Source organism: Artemia franciscana, chromosome 4, assembly GCF_032884065.1.
Source record: "Artemia franciscana chromosome 4, ASM3288406v1, whole genome shotgun sequence".
Taxonomy (NCBI): Eukaryota; Metazoa; Arthropoda; class Branchiopoda; order Anostraca; family Artemiidae; genus Artemia; species Artemia franciscana.
In genome coordinates, this window is record NC_088866.1 from 9,127,864 (window position 1) to 9,155,709 (window position 27,846).

Sequence of the window (27,846 nt, forward strand, 5' to 3'; positions counted from 1 at the left end):
ATGCAAAAAGCATTTTAAGGGCTAAATTTGTTGTTATCAGCTTATTTAGTCTAGAAGTAGTCAATAATAATAATTAATTAACTACAATCGACTACAATTAACTACAAAGCAATAGATAAAAATAGTAATTATAACTAATGAAATTGAGCTGTGGAAAGCATCCAATGCTTTGGCTAGGAGAATTTTGAGATAAATTTTTACTGTCAATTTCAAATTTTACTTGCGCAAATTATAGACTGTTACGCGATATGACGACAAAGCTACCAGGGTAATTTCTTTTTTAAAACAAAGAGGATGTAAATTATTTGTGTTGCCGTGTATAAAGTCCTTACGTTAGGAAAGGAAATTTTCCCACGTCATTTTTCAAAAATGCTAATTGACGTTGTTATTCTGGGCTCATATTGCTCAAATTTTGACCCATATACAGAAAAACTTAATCCGTGTTTGCACCAAGTGCGTGGGCCAAGAAGGTGCTACACAGGTATATTTGAACTGATACATTGAAAAATGAATTTATAAAAAAAAAATCCTTTATCGGCTGATAGGAACATCAAAATTTAATAGAAATCAATTTAAATTGGTTAAAATTTAAGCTAAATTTTAACAGCACAAATTACAGGTTCCTACTGAATCCGAGAGCAAAGCTACCGGGGTAATATCTTTTCAAAACAAAAAGGATGTTAATTATTGATGGTGCCGTCAGTAAAAAAAGGAAGTTCTCCCACGAGTTCTCATTTTTTATGTACTAACTTACCCATCGTACATCGCTGCGATCTCAGAAGAAAGGAATTCAAAGACATTTCTCCCAAAAGGGAATTTGCCTCTACGGACCTCCCCCCACGTATTAATAAGGATCGTATTTATAAATTTTAAAGAATTTGAAAAAAATTACTGAGCTTGAGAAAAATATGATGAAACTTCTAATGCTAGATGACGTCGGTGACTTTTTGTTAACACAACTGCCAGTTTCCACTCTCGTATACCAACCCTACTCTTTGAAGTATCTGTCCTGCTAAATTTATTCGTATTTTGTCTACTGCCATCATTTAACTTTTTAGTTTATGTTTTCATGAATGCAAAAATTGAATTTGATATGAGCAATTACTGGGTTGTTTCTGCACCCTTCATACATGACCCACTCTGTGCCGGAAGAAAGCAGCTATGTAATACGAGTCAAAACCACATGAGCGAATAGCTCATCGGGCCATGGTGAGTCGTTATTCAGCAAAAGAATATTGGGTCATTTTTATCCCACTCATGACTGGTCTCTGCTACCTTTTACGCAGTACGTACGCCTACGCAAATGTACAAATGGATAAAAGCTACTGAAGGACTATCGGGAACCAAATATATTATTTTCAGACAAAACTGCAAGATATATCCTTTAGTTTCAGAGACGAGTTTTGTGCTCTGTTTAGTATGGAACCCTCTATTTTGTTAGAAAGACACGCAGCATATTGAGTATTGTTAATATATTGAGTATTTCATTTAAGAGACAAGAACCAAAAAGGGATTCCCCTCCCTCAAATCTTTGCTCTTTACACTAAAGTTTTGACTTTTGTAACTGTTTTAAGAAAGGGCTCATTCAAATACATTTACTTTTCAAAATTAAGTTAAATTCTTCTAAGCAAGAGGAGATCAAACCCCAGCCTTTTCACTAATATCAAAAGGAAAGAAAAGTAAGAGTGGGGTCTTACAAGGCCACCGAAAATACTGGATGAAGCAGAACGGATATTCGAAAGCACAATATAAAAGAAAAATAATAATACTAAATGCAGTTTCCATCACTCTTCAATACTGACAAAAATTTTAAATAGCAAATGAATCGTTTAGGACTTAACTATCACCAAAACGACTGGGTCAAAAAGTCACTAGTTTGCTACATTCCTGATTGTTTTGCAGGTATATTCTGTGAGATGCCAGAGGTTCACCAACACGATACTCGGATGAGGTTCCTCGACTTGCTTCTAGTAGCTCTTCTTTTTCTCTTGTTTATAGAGCTTCCAAGCTTTGGAACAAACTTCGTAATAATATTCAGGATAATGGTGATTTCCACCAGTTTAAAACTGATTTACGTGTGGAGTTGCTCGGTAGGTATGCTTTCGAAACAGATTAACTATATTTTCAGTGGGTTATTTTTCTGTATTTTTTTATGTGATGTTTTGGGGTCTTATATTGTAGTGTTTCGTTGTTTATTTTTATGTTGGTTTCGGTAAATGGTCTCATGCTCCATACTCTTACTCTTTTTATTTTTTTTAGCACATCCACACAAGCCCGATTTTGTTATGTTATTATATAAAAAATGATTATTATCAATAAAAATGTTCTACTACTACTGCTCCGCTTTCTATACAGTTGTTCAAAGAGTCTTGTATGTATCTAAGAACAATGATGAATCAATAATATATTACTAATTTTCCTTATCAGGGCCTTCCGAAATCTCAGAATTTCCCCATTTTTAAGAATCTTCATACTACTCTCAGGTTTTAATGATCCTCCTCAATCCTTGATCGCACAAAGCGCGACACTCACATAATGCATTTTATTAACCAAAAAATAAGAAAAAGTTCCCACGGACTCCAGTATGCAGAACTTGTCTTTATTTCAGACCTCCCCTTCCTCCCTTCAATAATAGAGTTCATACTCAAGGGACAACTTTTCACTTCGGAAAATAATACAAAAGGTATTCAATTTTCCAATGCCCTAAAAAGAAGCGTCTAAAAAACTGCACTACGCAGTGAATATAAAATAACTCACTTGAACACAAATTTCAATACGCATGTTTATTATAAACTTTCTCTCCAATGACAATTAAGATCTAAAATTTCTGACGGCTACTTAACTTCCGCCTAAAGGTATATGTACAAATTAAATGAACAGTCGCATAACCCAAGGAAACTAAATCAGAACATTTCAAAATAGACAAAAGCAATATTCTCAAGGAAGAAAAAACAAAAGTCTTGGATATACACTTTCATAACATAAAAGACGCAGTAAATTGAAACTATTCACCCATTTTTACATATCTCTGTAATAGTCAGTATCATAAGACCGACAACACTGAACGCATCTGACATCTCCATAATCTCGTGGGAGGTTTGTGAAACTGATTCCTAGAACAGCTTGTTTTCGCAACTATATTTAACCAAAAACCGTAAAAAAACTATTCTGGTGTAGGACAAAATTATTATGTTAGATAATCTAGAGGCACTAGAACATTCCTTTTCCTGTCCCAACCATGACCATCCAGCCTTTTGGGAATAAAACGAGCCAGATAACCTTTCGGACAATATGTAACAAAATAAGAAAAAAACCGTAGCGCCCTCCCACCACCCAAAAAAAAATCATGAAACTTTCAATACGATTCCTTATCCAAAAGAGAACACGGCATATACTCTCTTGTGATGATCAGAAACCAACTGAACTCTGAAGGTATAAGCATTTCAAAAAAACTTTAGCTTCACCTACCATTGTCTAAGCTCACATGATGGGCTGGGTGTTGTTGAGACATACCAACTATATAGAGTTAAATGTTTTTTTTTAGATGCGAACAGTGACTAAAACACCAAGAGGGGTTTGAAGCTCTGGAGGATAAAAGCTTATTTCCAAAAAGGATACGATACAGTCTTTTGTTTTAAAAGAGTATATTTGACTTGAAACGTAGTATGCTCATTTTTCAAAGTCATCGTAAATTTTAAAGGTCTTGCCAGAATTTATTTTGAGGCTTTCAAAACCGGTTTTAATTTTTTGTTTTTACTTGGCAACAATTATTGAGATTACTTGTTCTTATTTAGCAGTATCTCATTAATTAGCGAGAAAAGTATTAGTTAAACATTCTATTTGAAATTAAATATTGAGGAACAAAATCAAACCTGAAGAACTTAGTAACGGCGAAGATCTAACTGCCTGGTCATTATACAAGAAGAAGAAGGTAACCAAAAAAAGAAGCTAACTTAGAGAAGCTCCAAAATACTACAAAAAACAACTAAATGAAATTGAAAATGCCTTAGATTAGATACAATTCTTATCTTGAAATATTATATTTTCTTGAAATTGACTTTTCATCTGTAAATAAATGTTTAATAGCAATACGAAAGCGCATAAGAGCAGCCATGTAGCTTTCTTGGACTAAAGCTGTATTTATATGTAGAATAATAAATTTTAAGGTGTTAAGTAACAACAGAACTACCCTCCTTTGTCTCCCAAGACAAAAGTTAATTTTAGCAATGATCATTTTAGTAATATCATCTTCCTTATACTCTCATTAAGACATTTTCTTTCATATTAAGTGAAGATCATCCGAAATACCAGAATGACATTACCTTCTAAAGGAGTGAATATTAAAAACATGAAAAGGAGACGGAAACCAGTCTTTCCACTGAGGAGGACAGGAGGAGGTTTTTCAGAGGTGTTTAACAAACTGTTCAAAACCATGATTCGAATCAATGTTTCTTGCTTGGAGAAATATTCACAAAGACTTGAGATCTTGCGTCTAACACGTTCTAAAAGGCTACAAACATCAATACCATAACCCAACAAAGATTATAAAACACTGGAATCAAACATTACGAAAGACAAAGAAGAAATCCTACAGCCTAGAAAATAGGTTTGACCACAAAGGGGACTACCAAAAGTGCACACAGTCTATGTCCCTTGGGGATGAGGGCTAAAATTAACTTATGGGCTTATATGCATAGTTTCAATTTTTTACACGACTTCCTTGTATAGGAGACCCACCTAATGGCACCTCTTCCCCCTAAGAACTTTGTTTCTACTAAAATCGAAGAAAAAGAAGAACAAAGCATAAGGAGAAATCAATACTTGTTAAGACCTTTATTGTTCTTATGAGAATTTCAGACCTTACCCACAATTGACACTGCCTAAATTTGGCTTCTTTCTTTAAGCCTTAATTTTGAACTAGTTTAACCAATTTTCGTGCAACATAACGAATTTGCTTGAAGATTTATTAAAAGAACATAAAGGAAACATTTCCGTTGCGGAGAGCTTTTTTTACGAGGAAAAGTAGCAAGCCTATCGTCCAAATTTACGGAGGCAGGGATCGATCCTTGGGCCCCTTATTGCCCCACTGTCCTACTACAAAGCTGAAGATTTATTACCATGATTTTTTGGTTAGAGGAAGGTGGTAAGAAGGCTTTTAAAGAAGAATTTGTTCTCTTCTCACTTCCTCTATGCAGCTATGGCGATCGAAATTTCAAAGAATATCAAGCAAAAACTGATGTATAAACAAAAATAAAACCGGTAACTAATTTGAGGGATGAAATTATTACTTTAGACAAAAGTGGGAAAAAACACAAAAAGGTTGCACCACTAATCCTTTTTTTGCTCTTGTTTCAATTCTACTGCATGAAATTGTTGGACCTAATTTCACGGTAGAGTAAAATAGATTTGGACGAAAAGGGATTTTCAAAAAGGCTTCACATGGGTCAGCCTGCCACTAGAACAGGTTCCAGATTTAAAGACAACGGCGCGCTTTTCTTTTTCCCTAAAATGTTTTTAAGGGCAATTGATAATAATAAAAAGAATGACCTTGAGCTTGAAAACCTAAGACTAAACACGCTTAAGATTGCGTGACAAACTTTAAAGGTTTTCGGTGGTTTTGGAGCTATCCGACCCAACCCGTCTTTGAAATAGCTCTGAATATACACAAAACCTTTATTTCAACTGTTAACAGACCTGATAGCTTCTATGCATGCGTCCCCTGAATTTTTTTCTCCCTAAGCAACTCTTTCTATGCATTACAGACAAAAACGATTTAAGTCCCACAACCGAATTAAAAATAGTGACACAAACCAGGGGATGAAACTGTCTGTTATTGACCGAATCAGTAATTGGGTGCAATTCGTATGGACAGACAACATAGAAAATACCCAGCACACACATTGGGTATATTATATAATACAGTGATACATAGTGTGCTTCCATTTTGACTCGAAATATAAAATTTTAGCCCAGATACGTATGTTTGACCCACAGAATAATAACAATAAAAAAAACTTGGAGGGCCGATTGCTACGTGATTAAATTAACCCACACCAACTTTTTTTCTTCCAGGGTTCGCGGTTTACTATCATTGAAAATCAAAATGAAATGACAAGAGCATGGAATAATAGGGAAAAGAAAAGACTTGGAAACATTTGGAAGATTCGATCATCCAAACATTGGACTCCAAAGCAATAATGCAATTAGCCAAATTAGCAATGAACAAGAAATTTTAAGTAGTATAGTTATTTTTATAATGTATTTTATTCTTTGAATTATCTAAATTCCCCATTTTATAATTTAATCCTTGCTTTTACCATTACTAATGGCTACCAGGCTGACATTGGTGTAAATTCAAGGAAATTTAGGAAGGGGAGGGGCAGTTTCCAAATCCATGGAGGGGGACTTTTTTTGGTATTCTTTCAAAGAAAATACCGAATAAAACTTAATTTTTGAAGAAAATACTGAAAACAGGCACTTTCTAAAACTCGGAGAAGGGTAAATTACCCCCTTGTCCTTCTGAATTGACGCCAAGGTAGACTAACAAAAATATCTAACCCAGAAGTGCCAGGGTAAGGTATTTGTCGAAATTCGCCTGAATTACTTAGAAGTTATTCGGAGTTAAAATGGAAACACACGCATTATTCGACTATCATATGTTATAAATGAAGTCAAATATTGTTTTATCGAAATGAACCGACAAACATTTCCCTTTCGTTGGTGAGTTAAAGCCCTACTGTTGACGATAGCAAACAAACATAGAATTTTGTTCTATCTCCAAACGTCTCTAAAAAGAGAAAAAAAAGAACTTTAGGCAAAACAAAAACTTGTCAAATTCAGTATGTTATAACTTAGAAATCAAAAGGAAGCATTACAACGTAGAAACAGAAATAATATTTTAAGGGCTGAATCACTTTTGTGGTAAACCTTCTAAATTCAAAAATTATACAAAACAGAACTAAATATTTTCCAGTAAATCAGGAATAAACTCGTGGGGGGAGATTCGAATTTGCATATATTTTTTGAGGATCCTTACTAGACAAATCAAAAATAATCTTAGAAAACTGATCCTCGAATAGTCTTAGAAATTTTTTAAAATAATCGTATAGAAAACGCTGACCTTTCTTGTTAAAAATGGTTTGCTTATGTTTGCTCTCTAAATACTCAAACAAAAAGAGTCCATTCAGCTCTTAAAAATAGGTTCAACAAAAAGCTAACAGGCAACTTTCAATATATTTTTTCTTTTTACTGATTTTTCAGCGAATAATCACACATCCCCTTCAAAGATATAACGCATAAAAGTAAAACTTTATTTGAATATTCGAAGCGTAGGGCCGTTTCCTTTCGAATCAAAAGTAGCCATAAATGAATAATGATAGTTATGATTATAAACACTACTTTAAAAATTATTAAAACAGTTTCTATATATATACAATTATCTTTGTACTAATCACGCTTAAATTAAGATAAATACATACCTTTTTTTCTCATGAACGAAAACGAAATAAAGAAATGAAACGAAAAATGAGAAAAAATAAAAATAAAGAAATGAAAAAGAATGAAATAAAGAAATAAAAATAAGTATACAGCTAAAATTTTGCATTAAATCCTTTTAAAAGCACGTTTTATTCCCTTTAATTCAATATAAACAGTTAGTAGCCATTCTATTGTCTAACACATGATTCACACAAACTTCATTTCTCCGCACAAGTAAAACGTTTTCTCGTCATTCGTAATAACTAATCTGGATTAACACAGCTATATATCTTTATATAAAAAGCGGATACAACAAAAAGACGGAATCGTTTCCGTTAAATTGGACTTTTTATCTATTACAGAAACGCCAAAAACAAAAGCATAAGATTGAGTCAAAAAGTTCTGATTAACCAGTAAAATTTGGTGTATTATTTTAAAGTATACTTTTCAATAGCTCAATTAAAACATTTTAATACAGCTGGTGACTTGTTATGGCACAACATTTGCGGTGAAAACGATACCTGACGACAGAATTACTATTTTTGCAAGAAAAAGCCATAGTAATCCGTTAGCTGAGGCACAATTTATTATGGTAACTGTTGCCAATTATACATTATTTCTGTCTAAATGATATTCTTTGTGGATTCGGTAAACAGTGCTGCCACTTATATGTGGTTCTAAGCCCCACTCTAGGATTATTATTTCCCGTAGCCTAGGAGTTTGGTGTGTTTTCAGTATTAGCGTTAAATACACACGCTATTTATAATCATGTATGACAGATTACCCTGTATAGTTTCCTTTTGTTAAAAAAGAAAGAAAAAATATAACACTTTTCTTTTAATCTGACAAAGCATTTTAGTTCTTATTAGAGTAAGTTGCTGTCTGATGCCGTATTTATGTCGTCTACCCTTCAAAAATAGAAAAGTTATTTTGGGGAAACTCCCCTGCCTAGGAGTTTGGTGTATTTTCAGTATTGGCGTTAAATTCACACGCTATTTATAATCATGTATGAGAGATTACCCTGTATAGTTTCTTTTTGTTCAAAAAGAAAGAAAAAATAAAAACACTTTATTTTATGCTGACAAAGCATTTTAGTTCTTATTAGAGTAAGTTGCTGTCTGATGCCGCATTTATATCGTCTACCCTTCAAAAATAGAAAATTTATTTTGGGGGAATTATTTTTGGGAAACTCCTCTGCCTAGGAGTTTGGTGTATTTTCAATATTGGCGTTAAATTCACACGTTATTTATAATCATGTACCGGGTTTAAAACCCGGTACGGTTTTTTTGTTAAAAAAGAGAGAAAAAATAAAACATTTTTTTATGCTGACTCAAAGCATTTCAGGCAGCAAGGTGTAGTTAGTAGTAGCAATAGTAGTAAATTCGTTGCCATTAGAAAAAGAAACATATATTTAAACTTAATAAAATAGCATAAATTATTATTCTAAATCAATAATATGCTTTTATTCCTAAATAATTGCATTGCACGTAATTATAAACGTAAAGTATACTGCAGTCTGCGTTAATGGGCTACTAGTTGTCCCACAGAAAATATCCAAGCTGGAATTTTTAATAGATCACTGAGGAAAAACCTTAGCTATGAGTCAAGAAACAATTTGATAAAAACGTTTTTTTTTTTAAAAGACAGTGAAAAATAAAACTTTTTAATATAAAAATAATAATAAAAGTTTGAACATTCATTCTTTTCCGTTTATTTAACTATTATTTTTGCATTAAAAGTTTAAGCTTTCCACTATCTTATCGAAAATTTTCACCCGTTTTTAATAATTTTTCACGGAAATGAAGTATGGTCCAAGAAATTATTTATGAGTCCAAAAAGTCTTTCACTACTTATACATCCCTTATTGCGGAAAATACCCAAAATCTCTTCATTTCTAAAAAAAAAACAACAAGGAAAAGAAAGAGGGGAGTACTTAGACGAAATGCCACACTGACGTATGTGGCAGAATTTACGAACGTTTTGCATTTGTGTGAACCAGCATTAGCTTGTTGTTATGATACAATAACACTGATGAGGGAATTTTAACATAACGTCGTGTAACGAAATACAAAAAAGAAACTATTTTCTATCCAGTCTACTGAAGTGACCCTGACAACAAATCCGACAAAAAGAAAACAGGTATATACAATAGCATATATCTACTACAAAGTTCCACTTTCCTTCCCAATATTAGTGCAACTAATATTTGCTAAAACCTTGAAAAAAAAATCCTGACCAAGGAACACAACGCAATGAACAACAACCATCACTGAGATAAATATCTGTTGTAAATTCAGTTTTAATCTAAACCATGGACGCTCCTCATTGGCAGGACGTAAAATCTAAAAAACAAATAAATCTCAAAATTAAAAAAAGTAAAATAAAATCTAAACAAATGGTTTTACAGTCTGTTCAGACTAACATATAGGGCTTACTGTCATTGCCTTGACATATCAAGGTTTATAACCCTTTTCTTGTTATTTCCTATATTTTCATACAATTCACCCAATTTCGCGTTTTTCTAATTTGATCCTTTCCCGCATCAATTCCTGCAGGACTGCTATAGAGGAATCCTATAGAATGAGAACAAAGGATGTAAAATCTAAAAAACTAAAAAATCTCGAAATTAAAAAAATTAAAATAAAATCTCAAAAATGGTTTTACAGTCTGTTCAGACTAACTTAAGGGGCTTAGCGTCATTACCTTGACATGTCAAGGTTTATAAGCCTTTTCTTGTTATTTCCTATATTTTCTTAAAATTCACCCAATTTCCCGTTTTTCCCTAATTTGATCCTTTTCCACATCAATTCCTGCAGGACTGCTATACAGCAATCCTGTAGAATGAGAACAAAGGACGTAAAATCTAAAAAGACAAACAAATCTCAAGAAAAAGTAAAACAACATCTAAAAAAATAGTTTTAGAGTCTGTTCAGACTAACATATGGGGGTTAGTGTCATTGCCTTGACATTTCAAGGTTTATATGCCTTTTTTTGTTATTTCCTATATTTTCTTAAATTCGCCCAATTTTGCGTTTTTTCCTTTTCTGCATCAGTTCCTGCAGGACTGCTATATAGCAATCCTGTAGAATGAGAACACGTGATTAAAGGGATAATTGAATGACAGAAAACAGCAACAAGGCAAAGAATAAGGTATATAATTAAATCGACGACAACTATAACTAATTTATTTGAATGTCATTGTTTTTAAAATCAATATTAATTATAAACACACGCACATAAATCGCAAAGTTGCAAAAAATAATAACAATATAATTACTCAAAACAAACTTTAAATGAATTTAATACACTTAATTATGGAACTTATTTAAAGGTTCCATATTTCTAAACTGCTTGAAAAAAAAAAAAAAAATCAAACATGGAAAAGCATTTTTTTCTTTTTAGGAAAAATACCAAATCCATTTAAAAAAAAAAAACGAAGTTTCCTTTAACACCTTTTTCCTCAGACGAGATAATTCAAACATATACAAAACAGTGCAAAATAGTGATTAGGAAGTAAAGAGCAACGATTGTCTTTACAAATCGAGCTTAGTTCTGCCTTCGCCACCAGGGCATCGAGGAAGACCCTCCAACCATACCATTCCATTGCTTTGCTGCAGCTACCACATCCTCCCACTCGGGTTGGATTAAAGTGTCTGGGTTGCGAAGGTTAGTCTGGTAATTGTGCCCTACTGTACTCCTGGGCCTACAACTGCGCCAAATGCCCGTAGGTTGTCATTGAAGCGCAGCACTAGGAAGTGGCTGGTCATTCATTTGTAGGACATGTCATAAGTATCTACATCGACGCATTTGATGACGGCGATCACATGTCGTTGTCTAGTGGCGTCTCACATTGACTGGCTTGTGACTTTTTGGGTCCAATGGATATTCTTCTAATAATAATACTAACAGCTTACTGCAGTACCAAGCCACTTGACGCCAACACAGTAACGCAAACTCCTCCATCCCAATCTATTCAAAGCCTCCCTCTTCGGCAATCTTTCATGCTGTACTTGCAGAACGTGCCCAAGCCACCTCATTCTTTCCCTCATTACAGCGCTAGAAAGCGGGATCGAACCACACTTTTCGTACAGCCTCCTGTTTAAAATAGGGCCAGGCAGCCGGGTGCCAAGAACAGTCTATAGGCAATTTCTCTCGAAAACATCTAGAAAATCTTCATCCGCTTTTCGGAGTACCCATGCTTAGGAACCATATTTGACCACTGTCATCACTATAACTTCCAATTAACTGAATGCTTGAATTCGTATTTCTTGCTCCTGGTTTAGGTGCCGTATATCCGGAGCATTAAGGAGAACAGGCAGCATTTTATTATTGAAAAGCCGAAGTTCCAAGCGGAGAGAGATTTTTTGAGATCGCAACGTTTTTCGATGAAACTTTTTATGCTGATTCCAATTATGCAACTCATTAATTCTAAATTTACATATTAAAAGTAATGAACCAAAAATTTGCATTTCTTAGAAATAAAAACGAGCAAAATATCTCTTAAGGGGAAAAAATTAATCTAAAAAGGGAGATTTTCTTGATACTCAGCGCATCTGGGAATCTTGCAACAGGGGTTTTAATCCCCTACATACAAAAAAACTGCATGTTTTTCAGGAGAAGGATTGTCAAAAAGTTTTTTTTGGCGTTAGGGAGGGGGAGAGGTCATATCAAACAATTGGTTATAGAATCTTTTAAAGAAGACTCATTCAAACTAAATTTCTGCTAAATTTCCAAACTAACAAAGGCTCACGTTAAAAAAAAGTGCCAATTTCTACCGTTTTGTGCCATAAAACAAAAATTTTGGACCAATTAAGGCCTTTGAGTGAGAATCTTGAGCAAATCGATAACCATATCATTGCTGATTTACAAAGAGAATGTGACAATCAACATTTGTCAAATAGGATCCCTTATTTGTCTGTCTGCCATCATCTGCTCTATGCGATGAGCCCACGGGGAAACTAGGGCTTTAGTATAGTTTTGCAGGCTCCTACTAAAAATAATAATAATAATAATAATAATAAAAACAATTTAACCTGTTATTACATGATAATTGTAGGAATATTGTTTGTTTTGTTTTGTTTCTTTGAAAAATTAAATTGGATTGCAACTTAAATTTTAGGCAGAATTGGCACATGAATTCAAAATTTCAGAATCAGCCCTGATTTTTATAACATAATCTTTTAAGTTACTCTATGGCAAAATCTAGGTGTCCTAGGTTTTGCAAAAATGAACATGAAAATTATATATATATATATATATATATATATATATATATATATATATATATATATATATATATATATATATATATATATATATATATATATATATATATATTTTTATTACGTATATGTGGTTAGGGGTTGTCCCCTCATCAATACCTCGCTCTTTACACTAAAGTTCGAATTTTGTTCCAATTCTTTAAGAATGACCCCTGAACCGCAAAGGCCATTTAATTAGAATAAATAGCTCTTTTGAAACTGCGCACTTGGTGAATTGAAGAACATTACACGGTACATTATAAACAATAAACAAGAGAAAACAATAGAAACAAGGAGAAAGTAAAATGAGTAGGGCTCACAACCCCTATGTCTTCTCAAGGATAGAGCAAAATATATATATATATATATATATATATATATATATATATATATATATATATATATATATATATATATATATATATATATATATAAACAATGAAATACCAAAGAGAAAAACACAAAAATAATTTTCAGTTAAAATACTTACGACGAGCATTTTAAGGAGCAATCTTACTCCCAGTTATGTGGCGAAGGTGGCAATTCTGATGAATGGGCCACAGTTGAGCTAGCAAAGCTTTTATATGCTGCTGATTGTGGATTAATCACGAGTGGCACTTCACTGTTTGATAGCTGTTCCAGAATAAACTGATGTAATTTCTCTGCAAGAAAAACAAAGTTATATATATATTATATACATACATACATATATATATATATATATATATATATATATATATATATATATATATATATATATATATATATATATATAAAAGGACAGTAAGTTCCAATTATGTGTTATAATTTTGAGGAATACAGCAAAAAGACAACAAGGGGATGAATTTCGTTTTTGCCTCCTTCCAATGTCAATAATATTCACAAAAAAGACAAAAAAAAGAAGATTTTTTTACAGCCATGCTTCAAAAACAAAAATTATAGCTTAAACAGATGAACACGTTTTTTTTTTCATTTTTTTAGTGGGAATTGGACGTTCCGAAAAGGATTTTTCGATTTTTCGAGAATAAATTCTCAAAGAAGAAGGAGGGGTTGACTGAACAAAAATTACAAAAAAAGTAAGCATCTGAATGCGATCTTTGATCTCATACTATACATATTTCTGCAATAAGAGAGGATCTATCACTCTTCAGTATTCCCTTTGCAGGCTCAGTTCAAATTTTTTTTACAAAGGAATTTGGGGGAGGATAGTTGACCCCCTACAAACTCACCTTATGAACTCTCACAAAACTTTTTTGTGAGAATTTTTTTTGTGAAAATTTTGGCCCTAAAGATATACTTACTGATGCTTTACGACTATATCCTTGACGTACGACCAAGCATCGGCACTGTTTCTGTTTTTATTTCTGTTTCTTTCTAACCTGTTTCTGTTCTGTTTTTTGCTAGCCTGTTTTCCGTTTCTGTTAATTTTTGACCTGCTTTCAGTTTTTTTTTCGCTTAACCAAGTGCTTGCATTTACGATATTGTTAAAGCTTGCTACATTGAGGGGATTGAAATGTTTTCATGCTTTGGCCACCTCCTTTACCTTAGTGTAACCAATGTTCTCAAGTTCTGGGGAGAAATTGATGTAGAGCAGTTGTTGAATATGAATCTGATGGCAATGATGATGAGCTGGAAGAAGGCTAAAGTAGAGAGCAAGAGATTGGTACAGACAAAGATGATCTACCCGATGTCATAGATGAGGATATTGCTGATACTGCGTCTGATATGGATGACTCTGACAAGTTGTATGAAGAAAACGAATGTGATGAGTAGGCTGAAACTACATCTGACTCTGAAGGCAGCACTAGAGACATAGTTTTTATTTGATTTTATTTGGTCAATGGCGTGACTCTGTAAGCTTAGCCAGAGTCGACCCAGCTCTAAATGGGTACCTGGAGAAATCTGGGGAAGGTAAACAGGAAGGGTGTGCGAAAGCACAGGATGGCTGGCCCCCAGCCCCCATTGCACTTCCTGGCTGAAGGGCCAAGAAACGGAGATCAGCACCGCCGGTAGGGACAGTAAAGTCTAATGCCGTATCCTTTACCTTTTTTACCTTCTAGTCTAACTACAAGACATCCTCCCAAGATTGAGAACCTGTAGCTCAATGTTAACTTCAAAGCTGGTCCAAAACAGAGCCATAAGCTGGCAGTACTGTTACCTTAGATCTTAGAACACAATAAGTAAGGTTGAGCAGTTTGGAGAGAAATGGAAAGGGCTTTATAGCACAAGTCACTGGAAAAAGTGGCTCTAGTGATCTATCAGTGTTCGTATTCAAAGGATTTTAGACACCATGGATGCATTAGTACCTGCAACCTAATAAAGAGCAAATCTCGGCCTATAGTAACCGAAAATAAAAAAGGTTTTACAATAATGTTTTGCATTCTATGCAAAACATTATTTGAAGCCGCTTCAAGTTTTGTATTTGAAATAAAGTTCGTTCCTTTTATTTCATCCTCTGTTGTTCAACATCTTGAGGTGGCAAGAACGAAATCGAAATTTAAAAAAGAGGAAGATAAAAAAAAACAGCTGTTAAAATAGCCATTTTTTTAAGAGCTGTTTTTTATTTTTCCAAAAAAAGAACAGAAAGTAGAGACTGGTCACTTGTTTTTAACGAACCTGTTTCTGTTTCTGCTCTGTTATTTTTCCGTTTCTGTTTTTCTGAAAAACAGAAACAGGGCCAATGGTTACGCAGAAGTGTGGGATACTGTCTAACGGTATTGCAATTGAACACAAGTTTTATGTGACAACTGTTCAGCTTGCATGGTTAGTACATTTGAGGTTGAATATATAACTGCCACCTGTCACATTGTGGCAGTATAGACACTGAAACAAGGCGGCTTTGTTTTCAGCAGTGTGAGACCTCTAAACCAAGCTCATAATCTTCACTGGAATTATCGGGATTAGTGGAATTATTTTACATAATTAGTCGAGCTGATATTTTTGTTCTGCAATATAAAACATGAAGTTCGATATTCTGGTGGGACAAGATCTTCTTTTTGACATAAAAAGGGCACTAGAACTCACCTCCAGTAAAAGCTTTTTGGACGTTTCATCTAATAATAAAAATATTAGATTGTCTCCCTTTTTGAAAATTACACAAGTGTTTTTACGATAATTGCAGTTAATAGGTAACTTTAAATTTAACAAATCCTGTATATTTGGGATAGTAATGGAAAGAACATTCTTTATTTATATACCTTTGTCAAAGTTCCTTTATTTAACGTTGCTGCTAGAATTGGAGGAGTCGCTTTTTACTTTCAGTTCGTTAGTACATAGCAAATGGGAACAAGCTTTGGTTACCGCAGCAACAAGCAGCAACTCAGACGAGGCCACTAATAAGACAACTAATAGTAATAGTAATAGCTCACCGCAGCAACAAGCCTCAGGCTTACGGAGCTACACATCCTCCTCCTCCATTCCAATCTATTTAAAGCCTACCTCTTTACACTCTCCCAAGAAGTTCCCATTTCCCTTAAACCTTTCCTTACGACATCCTCTAATTCCATTCGGGGAAGACCTGCTTTTCGTTTAGCCATAGGCGGTTGACCGAAAATGACAGTCTTAAGCAATGTCACTCTGCAGAGCGCGTCCTAGCCATCTCAACCTTACTCTCACCATAGCAATAAAAAGCAGAGATGAACCACATTTTTCGTGCAGGTTACTGTTTGAGATACGGTCAGTCAGTCGGGTATCCAAAATAATCCGTAGACAATTTCTCTGGAAAACATCTAGCAAATTCTCCTAGCGCCCACGCTTCAGAACCATATTTGACCTCTATCACCGCTGTAGCTTCTATATTCTAATCTTGCTTCACAGATTTATCTTCCTATTCTTCCAAACTCTTGTTTCTAATAATAAATAAATACGATAATTCAGAATACTAATAACTCACTGCAGCACCAAGTCGCCCGGGGCCAACACAGCTACGCACTCTCCTCCTCCAACCTAATCTATTCAAGGCATCCCTCTTTACACCCTCCCGGGAAGTTCCCATTTCCTTTAAATCTTTATTTATGACATCCTCCCAACTCAGACGAGGCCGACCTGCTTTCCGTGTAGCCCCAGACGGTTGGCAGAATACTAATAAGAATTCGCTATATGACAATTAGAGTACGAATGCTGATTAGGAATCATTTTGCTACGTCCAAATAAGCAGCAATATTTGCTGATTCAAAAAGTATTGTTCAAGCGTTAATGAATAAAATTCTGAAATCAAGGGGAGAATGCTTGTCCCATAGTTATATATCATAACTTTAACAAAAAGAAAGCAAATTGTCATCCAGTGGAACCAAGCAAATCAAGGTTAAGGAAATGAAAAAGAAAACCAACAAAGGCCAAGAAAAAGCTGCCACACTAGGCATGAAGAGACACAGTAACTACAGTGACAATTTTAATCTAATATACGAGGTCTATCCAGAAAGTAGCTTAGTTTTTATCGGCAACCACCAGGAGCAGCTCTAGGGCGGCCATCTTCGTATCTAGGTTTTAAACCACCCAGTCTGCATCTAGCCATGACAGTGACATGATCGTGTAATATCCCGTCGAGCTACAGTGACAGAATGAAGTGTTCTGATTTAACTGAAAGTGCTGCAAAATGTGAGGTGCGCGCGCATCAATAAGGTTTTTGTCTGCAAAAACTGTAAACCAATACAAATCTATCAAAGCTTAGTGATGTGTATGGGACGGACTGAAGGAGGAATGCATCAATGGTGCATTCCATCGAAAAATGACCGAACAAATGTTCACGATGAAGAGCGAATTGGAAAACCTAGCATAGCTACTGCCGAATTTGTTCAAAAGTCGATTCGGAGTGGAAAAAACCCACAATAACGGACGTTATTCACAATAACGTACTCTTACTTAGTTTTCCACAAATTTGTTACCTTTGTTCTACGAAACCACCACTGACTAACTTGGCTACAATAAGTTTTACGTTATATGGTATCAGAAATCTTGATAAAATTAACAGAAATCAAGACCCAAGCGGCAGAATTTTACGAGGAAGAAATTACCAAGCTCATTCACCGCCATGATAAGTGCCTAAATTTGAGTAGCGCCTATGCTGAAAAGTAGTACTGAAGTATGGCTTTCAATTGTATGTACAACATTTCTTTTTCTTACACCTTGTTTACTTTTAATTCTAGATCATAATCTATTTTCTGAATAACGTCCGTAAACAACAAAATCAAACAAGATAGGTCAGGACAAACCGAAAAATCGATTATTAAAAGAAAGACAAGACAGCATCTTAAAGAGGAATAATAAAACAAAAAATAATAAACAACCAAGACAAATAAAAAGAAATGTGAATAACGGGGAATGCTCTTAAGACTTCAATCAGGACACGTTAGATCGACCAAAAGATAGATCGTGCAGCCAATGTGAAAAGAGTTTAAATTGTGATTGAGAAGAATTAAAATCAAAATTTATTTTTGAACTTCCAATAGTGAAAAAAAGGAAAAGAAAAATTCAAGAGTAATCGAAATTTTCATTTTACTGCAAACTGATTTGAAGCTGCCAATACAAATTTGGAAATACAAATATCCATTTCTGACCCAGTAACTAATTACAAAACTAATTACTGACTGAATGACAAATTACAAAAACTAATTACTGACTAATTACAAAACTAATTAGAACTATGGTGTGCAAGCCTTTCCTCTAACATAGCAGCAAGCATAAACAAACCAAATTTCCGGTACAATATTTCTGCACCGTATTCGCACGGAATTCTGATTAATGGATAATTCTTCTGTGCTCAGACTCTCTTGACGGGCGGTTTCGGGCTGGAAAACCCTCTTCCTAGCTAATTTATCTACTATGGGTTACCTCCCCCTAGTAGCATAATGTTTGTAGGCATGGATATACAAGAGTCGGACCTAATAGGATTGGGACTATCTATGCAGGATTTCGACTCTTGTTGATAGAAGAGCATCGCCAATTGCTGAAAACCGTTTTGTGACTAAGATGGGCCAGGATTGTACAAAGCCTCCATTCGTACTGGAGTTTCTAGGAGCTTCTTGCTGCCCGGTTCTAAGCCGGCTTAAGTACTTCGATTTAGACTTAAGAAGATACGTTGATCCCCGCCCTGCACTGGTATCCGAGATCATTGCTTTTCTGGAGGCCAAAATAATTCCAATGATTTAAAGAGCATGAATATTGGAACTAGGAATGTTACGACGTTAAAAAATGACTATCGTATCGACATTTTGACTGACGAATTCAGACAATTCGAACTGGACTTATTAGGAGTTTCAGAAACTCATATCCCAGGGGTAGGAAGCATGAAATTAGGTGATTTAGAATTTGTTTACACAGGCAGGAAGGACGGGGTATATAGACAGGGAGTAGGGTTCCTGATGAATAAGGAAGCTACTAAGTCTTGTTTAGGCTGGGAAGGTATTACAACTAGAATACTAATGGCTCATTTTATGACTATAAAGTTCAGGGTATCAGTTATAGCAGTATATGCCCCTGTTGATCCGACTGACGGAGGTACTAGTGACTCATGTGAATTTTACTTACACTTACAGAAGCAAATAGACAGGGTCCCAGATAGAAATATGGCGTTTTTACTAGGAGATTTTGAGGCCCAGGTCAGTAGAAATACGGATAAATGGTATCCTAGCGTAGGTAAATTTGGTGTAGGAAAAGAAAACAGTAATGGCTACAGACTTTTGCAATTTTGTAGGTATAATAATCTAGTTATAACCAATATGGTGTTTGGTCATGAAATGGCCCGTAAGTTGACATGGTCAACTTACGTTGACCAATTACGTGATGGTAAGACAGCAAACCTTATTGATTATGTTATAGTAAACCAAAGACTGGCAGGATCAATACAAGATACTAGGGTATATAAGGGTGCTGTTACTAAAGTTAAAAATAAAGATCACCATCTAGTACTGTCTACGGTTAATTTAAAGCTGAAATTTCGGAAGGGTAACTACCTCCCGGGAACTTATGATGCTGGTAGACTCCAGGATGAGAATTTGAGAGAAACTTTCCAGGAGCAGTTGAATACTAAACTTGAGAGTTTAAAATTTGACAATGTGGAAAATGGTTCGAGTAATTTAGAAAAAAACAATTTGTATAGTTGCTGATTGTGTCTTAGGAAAAAAAAAAGTTAAGACTGCAGCTAGGAATATTAGTGAAAAAGCTGTATGTTTAATAGAGAGGAGAACTCGCAAATGGGGAGGAAAAACTCTCTTGGACTTAGATTATGCTGCTGATTTAAGCATCCTAGATGAAAGTGTGAGCATAATGAATGCGTTTTTAGAGGTATTGCCAGTTCAGGGAGCTAGAAAAGGTTTGAGAATTAATGTTAAGAAGACTAAGTCACTAAGGCTAGGAATAAGTGAAGATGAAAAGGTGACGTTGGGTAACGAAAAGATTGATCATTTACCTTAGTAGCATTATTAGTAACGACGGTGGGAGCAGTGAAGATGTTCAGGGTGTTTTTTCACAGTTAAAAAAATCTGGGAAGAATAGGAAGGTAAGTCTGCAGACCAAGCTTAAAATATTGGGAGATACAGTGATGACAGTGGTCAAATATGGCTCTGAAGAATGGGCGCTCAGAAAAGCGGGTGAAGATTTACTAGATGTTTTCCAGAGAAATTGCCTACGGATTGTTCTGGGTACCCGGCTGACTGACCGTATTTCAAACAGTGAGCTGTACGAAAAATTTAGTTCAGTCCCGCTTTCTAGGGCTATAATGAAAGAAAACTTGAGATGGCTAGGGAACGTTCTACGGATGAAGGATGACAGATTGTCTAGGATTGTCTTTTTCAGCCAACCGTCTAGGGCTAAACGGAAAGCAGGCAGTCCTCGTGGGAGGATGTCATAAAGAGAGATTTAAAGGAAATGGGAACTTTTTGGGAGGGTGTAAAGAGGGAGGTGTAAAGAGGGGTGTAATTTACTTGAAAGTCTTAAAGAAAACTCCTTACCCTTCTAAAAAGCCATGACAGAAGATTAATTAACTTACGGGACCCCCTTCAGCTGGCCGTTGGCCCCCTCTCACCACAGAAAGTTTCAGCTACACCCTCGCCAAGAACCTTATACTTATACCGAATAAATCTGGTGGAAACACCTAATAGGGCATAGAGAGAGTGCTCAGTTGTACCTAACAAATTCAAGTTCAACTACAGGGTCAGAAAACACTTTGCAACTAACCAGGGCTATGCAGCAAATCTAGTGGCAAGACTTAAAAGGGCATGGAGAGAGTGCTTTGTTGTACCGAATACATTCAAGTTCAACTAGAAGGGTCAGAAGACACTGTGCAGCTAACCAGAGCTATGCAGCAAATCTGGTGGCAACATCCAAAATGGCATGGAGAGAGTGCTTTGTTGTACTCAACACATTCAAGTTCAACTAGCAAGGTCAGAAAGCACTGTGCAGCTAACCAGAGCTACTTAGCAAATCTGACGGAAACACCTAAAAAGGCATGGAGAGAGTGATTTGTTGTGCCTAATACATTCAAGTTCAACTAGAAGGGTCAGAAGACATTGTGCAGCTAACCAGGGCTATGCAGCAAATCTGGTGGCAACATCTAAAATGGCATGGAGGGAGTGCTTTGTTGTACCTAACACATTCGTTCAATTAGCATGGTCAGAAAGCACTGTACAGCTAACCACAGCTACGCAGCAAATCTGACGGAAACACCTAAAAGGGCATGGAGAGAGTGATTTGTTGTGCCTAATACATTCAAGTTCAACTAGAAGGGTCAGAAGACACTGTGCAGCTAACCAGGGCTATGCAGAAAATCTGGTGGCAACATCTAAAATGGCATGGAGAGAGTGCTTTGTTGTACCTAACACATTCGTTCAATTAGCATGGTCAGAAAGCACTCTACAGCTAACCACAGCTACGCAGCAAATCTGACGGAAACACCTAAAAGGGCATGGAGAGAGTGATATGTTGTGCCTAATACATTCAAGTTCAACTAGAAGGGTCAGAAGACACTGTGCAGCTAACCAGGGCTATGCAGCAAATCTGGTGGCAACACTTAAAAGGGCAGAAAGAGAGAGTACTTTGTTGTACCTAACACATTCAAGTTCAACTAGCAGGGGTAGAAAATACTGTGCAGCTAGCCAGGACTATGCAGCAAATCTGGTGGCAACATCTAAAATGGCATGGAGAGAGTGCTTTGTTGTACCTAACACATTCAAGTTCAATTAGCATGGTCAGAAAGCACTGTGCAGTTAACCAAGGCTATGCAGCTGACCACCACTTTCAGAATTAAAAACATTTTATAAGTACATCTGCAAGCTACGATTCAATTCATACAATCTCAATGAACGAGCAATATTGGGAAGTTATTCGAAGCAAGTGATTTACATGAATGGAAATCCTATTTCCTTCAAACTTGAATTAAAGACTTGACAAAAGCAGCAACATCTCTCTTAAGGGTAAAGATAATCACAAAATAATGCCCTGCCTCCATAAAATTTATTTTTACAGGGTTTTCTTAGAATCTATAAGCCCTTACAGATTTGTTGAGCAAAACGAACCTTTTTTTCCGAAAACTTGAAAAAAAGGGCAACATTTCTCCATAGCTACTGAAAAATGGATGCTAAAACAAGAAAATCTGTTAGGTTAGCTAAAAGCCGATACTTCAAAAGTAAGGTTCAACTTTTCCAATGAGGAAATATATAACTTTACTAGCTGTTGGGTCGCGCCACCCCGACACCTAGTTGGTGGGGGCGCTTCGCCCCCCAACCCCCCCCCCCCCACGCGCGCGTAAGTCGTATTTCATCGTCCTAGCTTACCTCGAAGTGCCTAAAGTAGCAAAATCGGGACCGACAGACCGACAGAATTTGCTATTGCTACATGTCACTTGGTTAATACCAATTGCCATAAAAAGAAACACAGATTCAAAAAACACAAAGCATCAAAATTATAAAAAATGCAGCAGAAAAGTAAGACAATGAAAAAAGATATAAAAACCATGATTTCATGGTGTCCTGATTAGGCTCTTGTAAGGCCCTAAGGGAAAAAATGACAGCTTATCTAGTAACTTCTCAAACAACATCATGACGTTAGTAACTCCATTACTTGGCAATACGTTTATTATTACGACAAAATCAAGGTAAGTCAGGTAAAAATATTCATAATTTATTCTATAGCAGCGAGTTAACTACATGCTTTTATAAAGTAATTATAATAAATCATAGCAAAAAATTATCGTCTTGAACTTAAATTTGATACCGCCTCGTTATAAATTGAGATTAGCTACTGATCTGATTATTGTTATCAATTCTATAACTATTAGCGATTTCCCTCAGTGACCCAATGTCCATTATCTTGGACACTGGAGCTCTGCAGAAAACTGTTCAGTCAATAAACATAGGATGCTATAGACCAACTGCAAAATAGCAGAATAAACCTGGGGAAGGTAAACAGGAAGGGTGTACTAAATCACAGGATTGCTGACCCCCACCCCTTCATTGCACTTTCTGGCTGAAGGGCCTTGAAACGGAGATTACACCGGTAGGGAGGTATGGAAAGAGTTCCAATGCGGCCAGTAGCAGAATCCAACAGAATCCGAAAAGCTGTCAAATCTGTCAACAAATTTCACTAACCATGAAAACTGCCTAGTAGCATTGCTACTATGTTACCCCACTTTTTCCACGGTGGCCAGTAGGGACTGTAAATTCCAATGCCGTAATCTTTACATTTATAACCACAATCTTGAACAGTAGTGACGACGTTTTTGAGCTAAGCCTACTAATATATATAAACAAAGAAAAACAAAAAACAACGACATCTGATGACGTGTCTTGTACTGTGGTAGGTCAAATGTTTTGGAAGGGGTGAAGTGGGTGGAGAGTGGGTTGATTCGATGAATTCCGTATTTTTAACAGATTTGTAGCATAGAACCTTAATTTTTCTTTCTCGACAGATAGTCGACGTTTTTCATCGAAATAAATTTCCGCCGTACCGTCCTAGCCAAGTGGTTAGCACGATAGACTTAAAATCCTTAGGACAGGGGTTCGAGTCCTGGTTTCGCTGGCTATTTGGTTTGGAATTGGGGTCAATGGTGGGACTACGTAAATTCGAGCCAGCTATAAATGGGTACCTGGAGAAAAACATGGGAGCCGTCGGATGATTTGCCCCCAGCCACGCATTGCGCTTCGGGCGAAGGCATAAAATCAGGAGATCGGCACAAGCACTATGTATAGTTATTCCCCACGTTTAATGGGCTGACCATGACTGAACTAGGAATTGGGTTTTCTAGTGTTTGAAAATATAATTTGTTTTTACATGTAAGACGAAATAAGACACTCGTTGATGGAGGTCTGTTCGTGTATGTTATTGTGAGGTATCTTAAATAAGACTGGATCTTTTGAGGCGTTTTGACTCTCAAACGGCGAGCGTGTGATACACTAAAAGGACTCCTGGCCTGGAAAATTTCTTTGTCAAAAGTAGTGTAAAATATGTTAAGGCGACCTACGGTAAAGCACGGCCACCTACGGTAAAATGCGCCCACTTTTAGGTTGAAAAGTGCTACTTGTGTCGAACTCTATTTTACGTTTAGACATATTGGAAAGCATATCTCCCTGCTTGTTAAACTGGTGCTTATCCTAGAAATACCACTCTTTTATTTATTTTTTATTTTTATGTAAATGGATTGTAGTTGAGCTTTTTCAGTGTTTTTTTCTTTTTACCTTAATTACTTTAATTCACACTTCAGAAAGAAATAAGGGTCCAGTGGATATGTTTAACTCAGTTGTTGATACTGGCAATCAATTTCATATTCTAAATAAATAAAAGAAAAATATATGTATATATCCCACTATTTAGAGCCCAGCTATATGCAACTCCGCTAGAAGTTAGGCGGATAGATATAGTTTAAACTCAAGCGATAACGGTGATCACATTTTGGTACTATCCAGGACCTATTCTTTTGTAGTTTAGAATTGTCAAACTCATTATTCGGTTACAGTTTATTGACATGAGTGATGGGCCGTCCTGTTCGTATTGTGAGAGTTTCGTGTGTTCGTATCGTGGGGATACCTTTTTCTCACCTCAACTGTTCTAATCATTATCGCCAATTATATAAAAAATGCCTGCCTGATTCTGCTGTCAATTGAACCGTTCTGAAGCTTCTCTGAGTGACCTCATGTTTGATTGGTAAACTCTGGGAAATATAATTCTTGCTTTGGCAAATACACTTGTATTTTAGTAGTATCTCCATGCACCTGCATTAATGTCAGAGCTGGTAGTTTTAGGGCATGTAATCATTCTCTGTGTGGTTTTCCATCAAGGACAGATTGACATTTTGCGGTCCATATCCATACTTATTCAATCGGCCGTAGTTAATTTTGTAAAAGGACCCAGCAAGCATCTTCCAAATTCCAGAGCTGGTAATTGAGCTCGATAGTTTTAAGAAAATTCCTTGTAGCACACTAGTGATTGTTCTTTTGAAAAGTCTGATCCTTGAGTTTGATTTGGAGACTGCGAGTAAGAAATATTCATGGACGTTTCGCAGGTGATTTGCATGACTCCCAGGTCTTTACCGCAGGTGGAAGTTACAAGTGGTATGATAGACGAAGTCTGGTTATCCTTCATGCTATATTGGTGTTACGGATCATTATGGGCAACACTGTATGGTAAGACACTTGAATATATTAAAAGAGAGAAGCCTCGGATCTGCTTGGATTATATTATTATGGACTATGCTTGGATTAGTTTTGAAATCTTGTATTTAATTATTTTACTTTATTTCATTTAAATGAGTTTAGCATCTTACATCATTTTTTTTTTTATCAGACAGACGGACAGAAAGAAAGACAGACTAATTAACTTACGGGACCCCCCTCAGCTGGCCGTTGGCCCCCTCTCACCATAGAAAGTTTCAGCTACACCCTCGCCAAGAACCTTATACTTATACCGAATAAATCTGGTGGAAACACCTAATAGGGTATGGAGAGAGCGCTTTTTTGAACCTAACACATTCAAGTTCAACTACAGGGTCAGAAAACACTTTGCAACTAACCAGGGATATGCAGCAAATCTAGTGGCAAGACTTAAAAGGGCATGGAGAGAGTGCTTTGTTGTACCCAATACATTCAAGTTCGAACTAGAAGGGTCAGAAGACACTGTGCAGCTAACCAGAGCTATGCAGCAAATCTGGTGCTATCATCTAAAATGGCATGGAGAGAGTGCTTTGTCGTAACTAAAACATTCAAGTTCAATTAGCATGGTCAGAAAGCACTGTGCAGCTAACCAGAGCTACGCAGCAAATCTGACGGAAACACCTAAAAGGGTATGGAGAGAGTGATTTGTTGTGCATAATACATTGAAGTTCAACTAGAAGGGTCAAAAGACACTGTGCAACTAACCAGGGCTATGCAGCAAATCTGGTGGCAACATCTAAAATAGCAGGGAGATAGTGCTTTGTTGTACTGAACACATTCAAGTTCAACTAGCAAGGTCAGAAAGCACTGTGCAGCTAACCAAAGCTACGCAGCAAATCTGACGGAAACACCGAAAGGGCATGGAGAGAGTGATTTGTTGTGCCTAAGACATTCAAGTTCAACTAGCTGGGTCAGAAAACACTGTGCAGCTAACCAGGGCTATGCAGCAAATCTGATGGCAACATCTAAAATGGCAGGGAGAGAGTGCTTTATTGTACTCAACCCATTCAAGTTCAACTAGCAAGGTCAGAAAGCACTGTGCAGCTAACCAGAGCTACGCAGCAAATCTGACGGAAACACCTAAAAGGGTATGGAGAGAGTGATTTGTTGTGCATAATACATTGAAGTTCAACTAGAAGGGTCAGAAGACACTGTGCAACTAACCAGTGCTATGCAGCAAATCTGGTGGCAACATCTAAAATGGCTGGGAGATAGTGCTTTGTTGTACTTAACACATTCAAGTTCAACTAGAAAGGCCAGAAAGCACTGTGCAGCTAACCAGAGCTACGCAGCAAATCTGATGGAAACACCTAAAAGGGTATAGGAGAGAGTGATTTGTTGTGCATAATACATTGAAGTTCAACTAGAAGGGTCAAAAGACACTGTGCAACTAACCAGGGCTATGCAGCAAATCTGGTGGCAACATCTAAAATGGCAGGGAGATAGTGCTTTGTTGTACTTAACACATTCAAGTTCAACTAGCAAGGTCAGAAAGCACTGTGCAGCTAACCAAAGCTACGCAGCAAATCTGACGGAAACACCTAAAAGGGCATGGAGAGAGTGATTTGTTGTGCCTAATACATTCAAGTTCAACTAGCAGGGTCAGAAAACACTGTGCAGCTAACCAGGGCTATGCAGCAAATCTGATGGCAACATCTAAAATGGCAGGGAGAGAGTGCTTTATTGTACTCAACACATTCAAGTTCAACTAGCAAGGTCAGAAAGCACTGTGCAGCTAACCAGAGCTACGCAGCAAATCTGATGGAAACACCTAAAAGGGTATAGGAGAGAGTGATTTGTTGTGCATAATACATTGAAGTTCAACTAGAAGGGTCAAAAGACACTGTGCAACTAACCAGGGCTATGCAGCAAATCTGGTGGCAACATCTAAAATGGCAGGGAGATAGTGCTTTGTTGTACTTAACACATTCAAGTTCAACTAGCAAGGTCAGAAAGCACTGTGCAGCTAACCAAAGCTACGCAGCAAATCTGACGGAAACACCTAAAAGGGCATGGAGAGAGTGATTTGTTGTGCCTAATACATTCAAGTTCAACTAGCAGGGTCAGAAAACACTGTGCAGCTAACCAGAGCTACGCAGCAAATCTGACGGAAACACCGAAAAGGGCATCGAGAGAGTGATTTGTTGTGCCTAATACATTCAAGTTTAACTAGCAGGGTCAGAAAGCACTGTGCAGCTAACCAGGGCTATGCAGCAAATCTGGTGGCAACATCTAAAATGGCATGGAGAGAGTGCTTTATTGTACCTAACACATTCAAGTTCAATTAGCATGGCCAGAAAGCACTGTGCAGCTAACCAAGACTATGCAGCTGACCACCACTTTCAGAATTAAAAACATTTTATAAGTACATCTGCAAGCTACGATTCAATTCATACAATCTCAATGAACGAGCAATATTGGGAAGTTATTCGAAGCAAGTGCTTTACACGAATGGAAATCCTATTTCCTTC

At 36.4% G+C, this 27,846-nt stretch overlaps 1 protein-coding gene across 2 annotated transcripts in view; it reads right to left on the reverse strand.

Moving 5' to 3' along the window:
• Nucleotides 1-2,768: 2,768 nt before the first annotated feature.
• Nucleotides 2,769-27,846, reverse strand: part of LOC136025957 (serine/threonine-protein kinase NLK-like) — a 94,193-nt gene continuing 69,115 nt past the window's right edge. For both annotated transcript variants that reach the window (XM_065702067.1, XM_065702066.1), the window contains exons 10-11: nucleotides 13,228-13,399; nucleotides 2,769-9,818 (exon numbers count right to left, since the gene is read on the reverse strand). In XM_065702067.1, coding sequence (XP_065558139.1) covers nucleotides 13,251-13,399 — 149 coding nt within the window. In that variant the 3' untranslated portion in view covers nucleotides 2,769-9,818; nucleotides 13,228-13,250. The remainder of the gene's footprint in view (nucleotides 9,819-13,227; nucleotides 13,400-27,846) is intronic.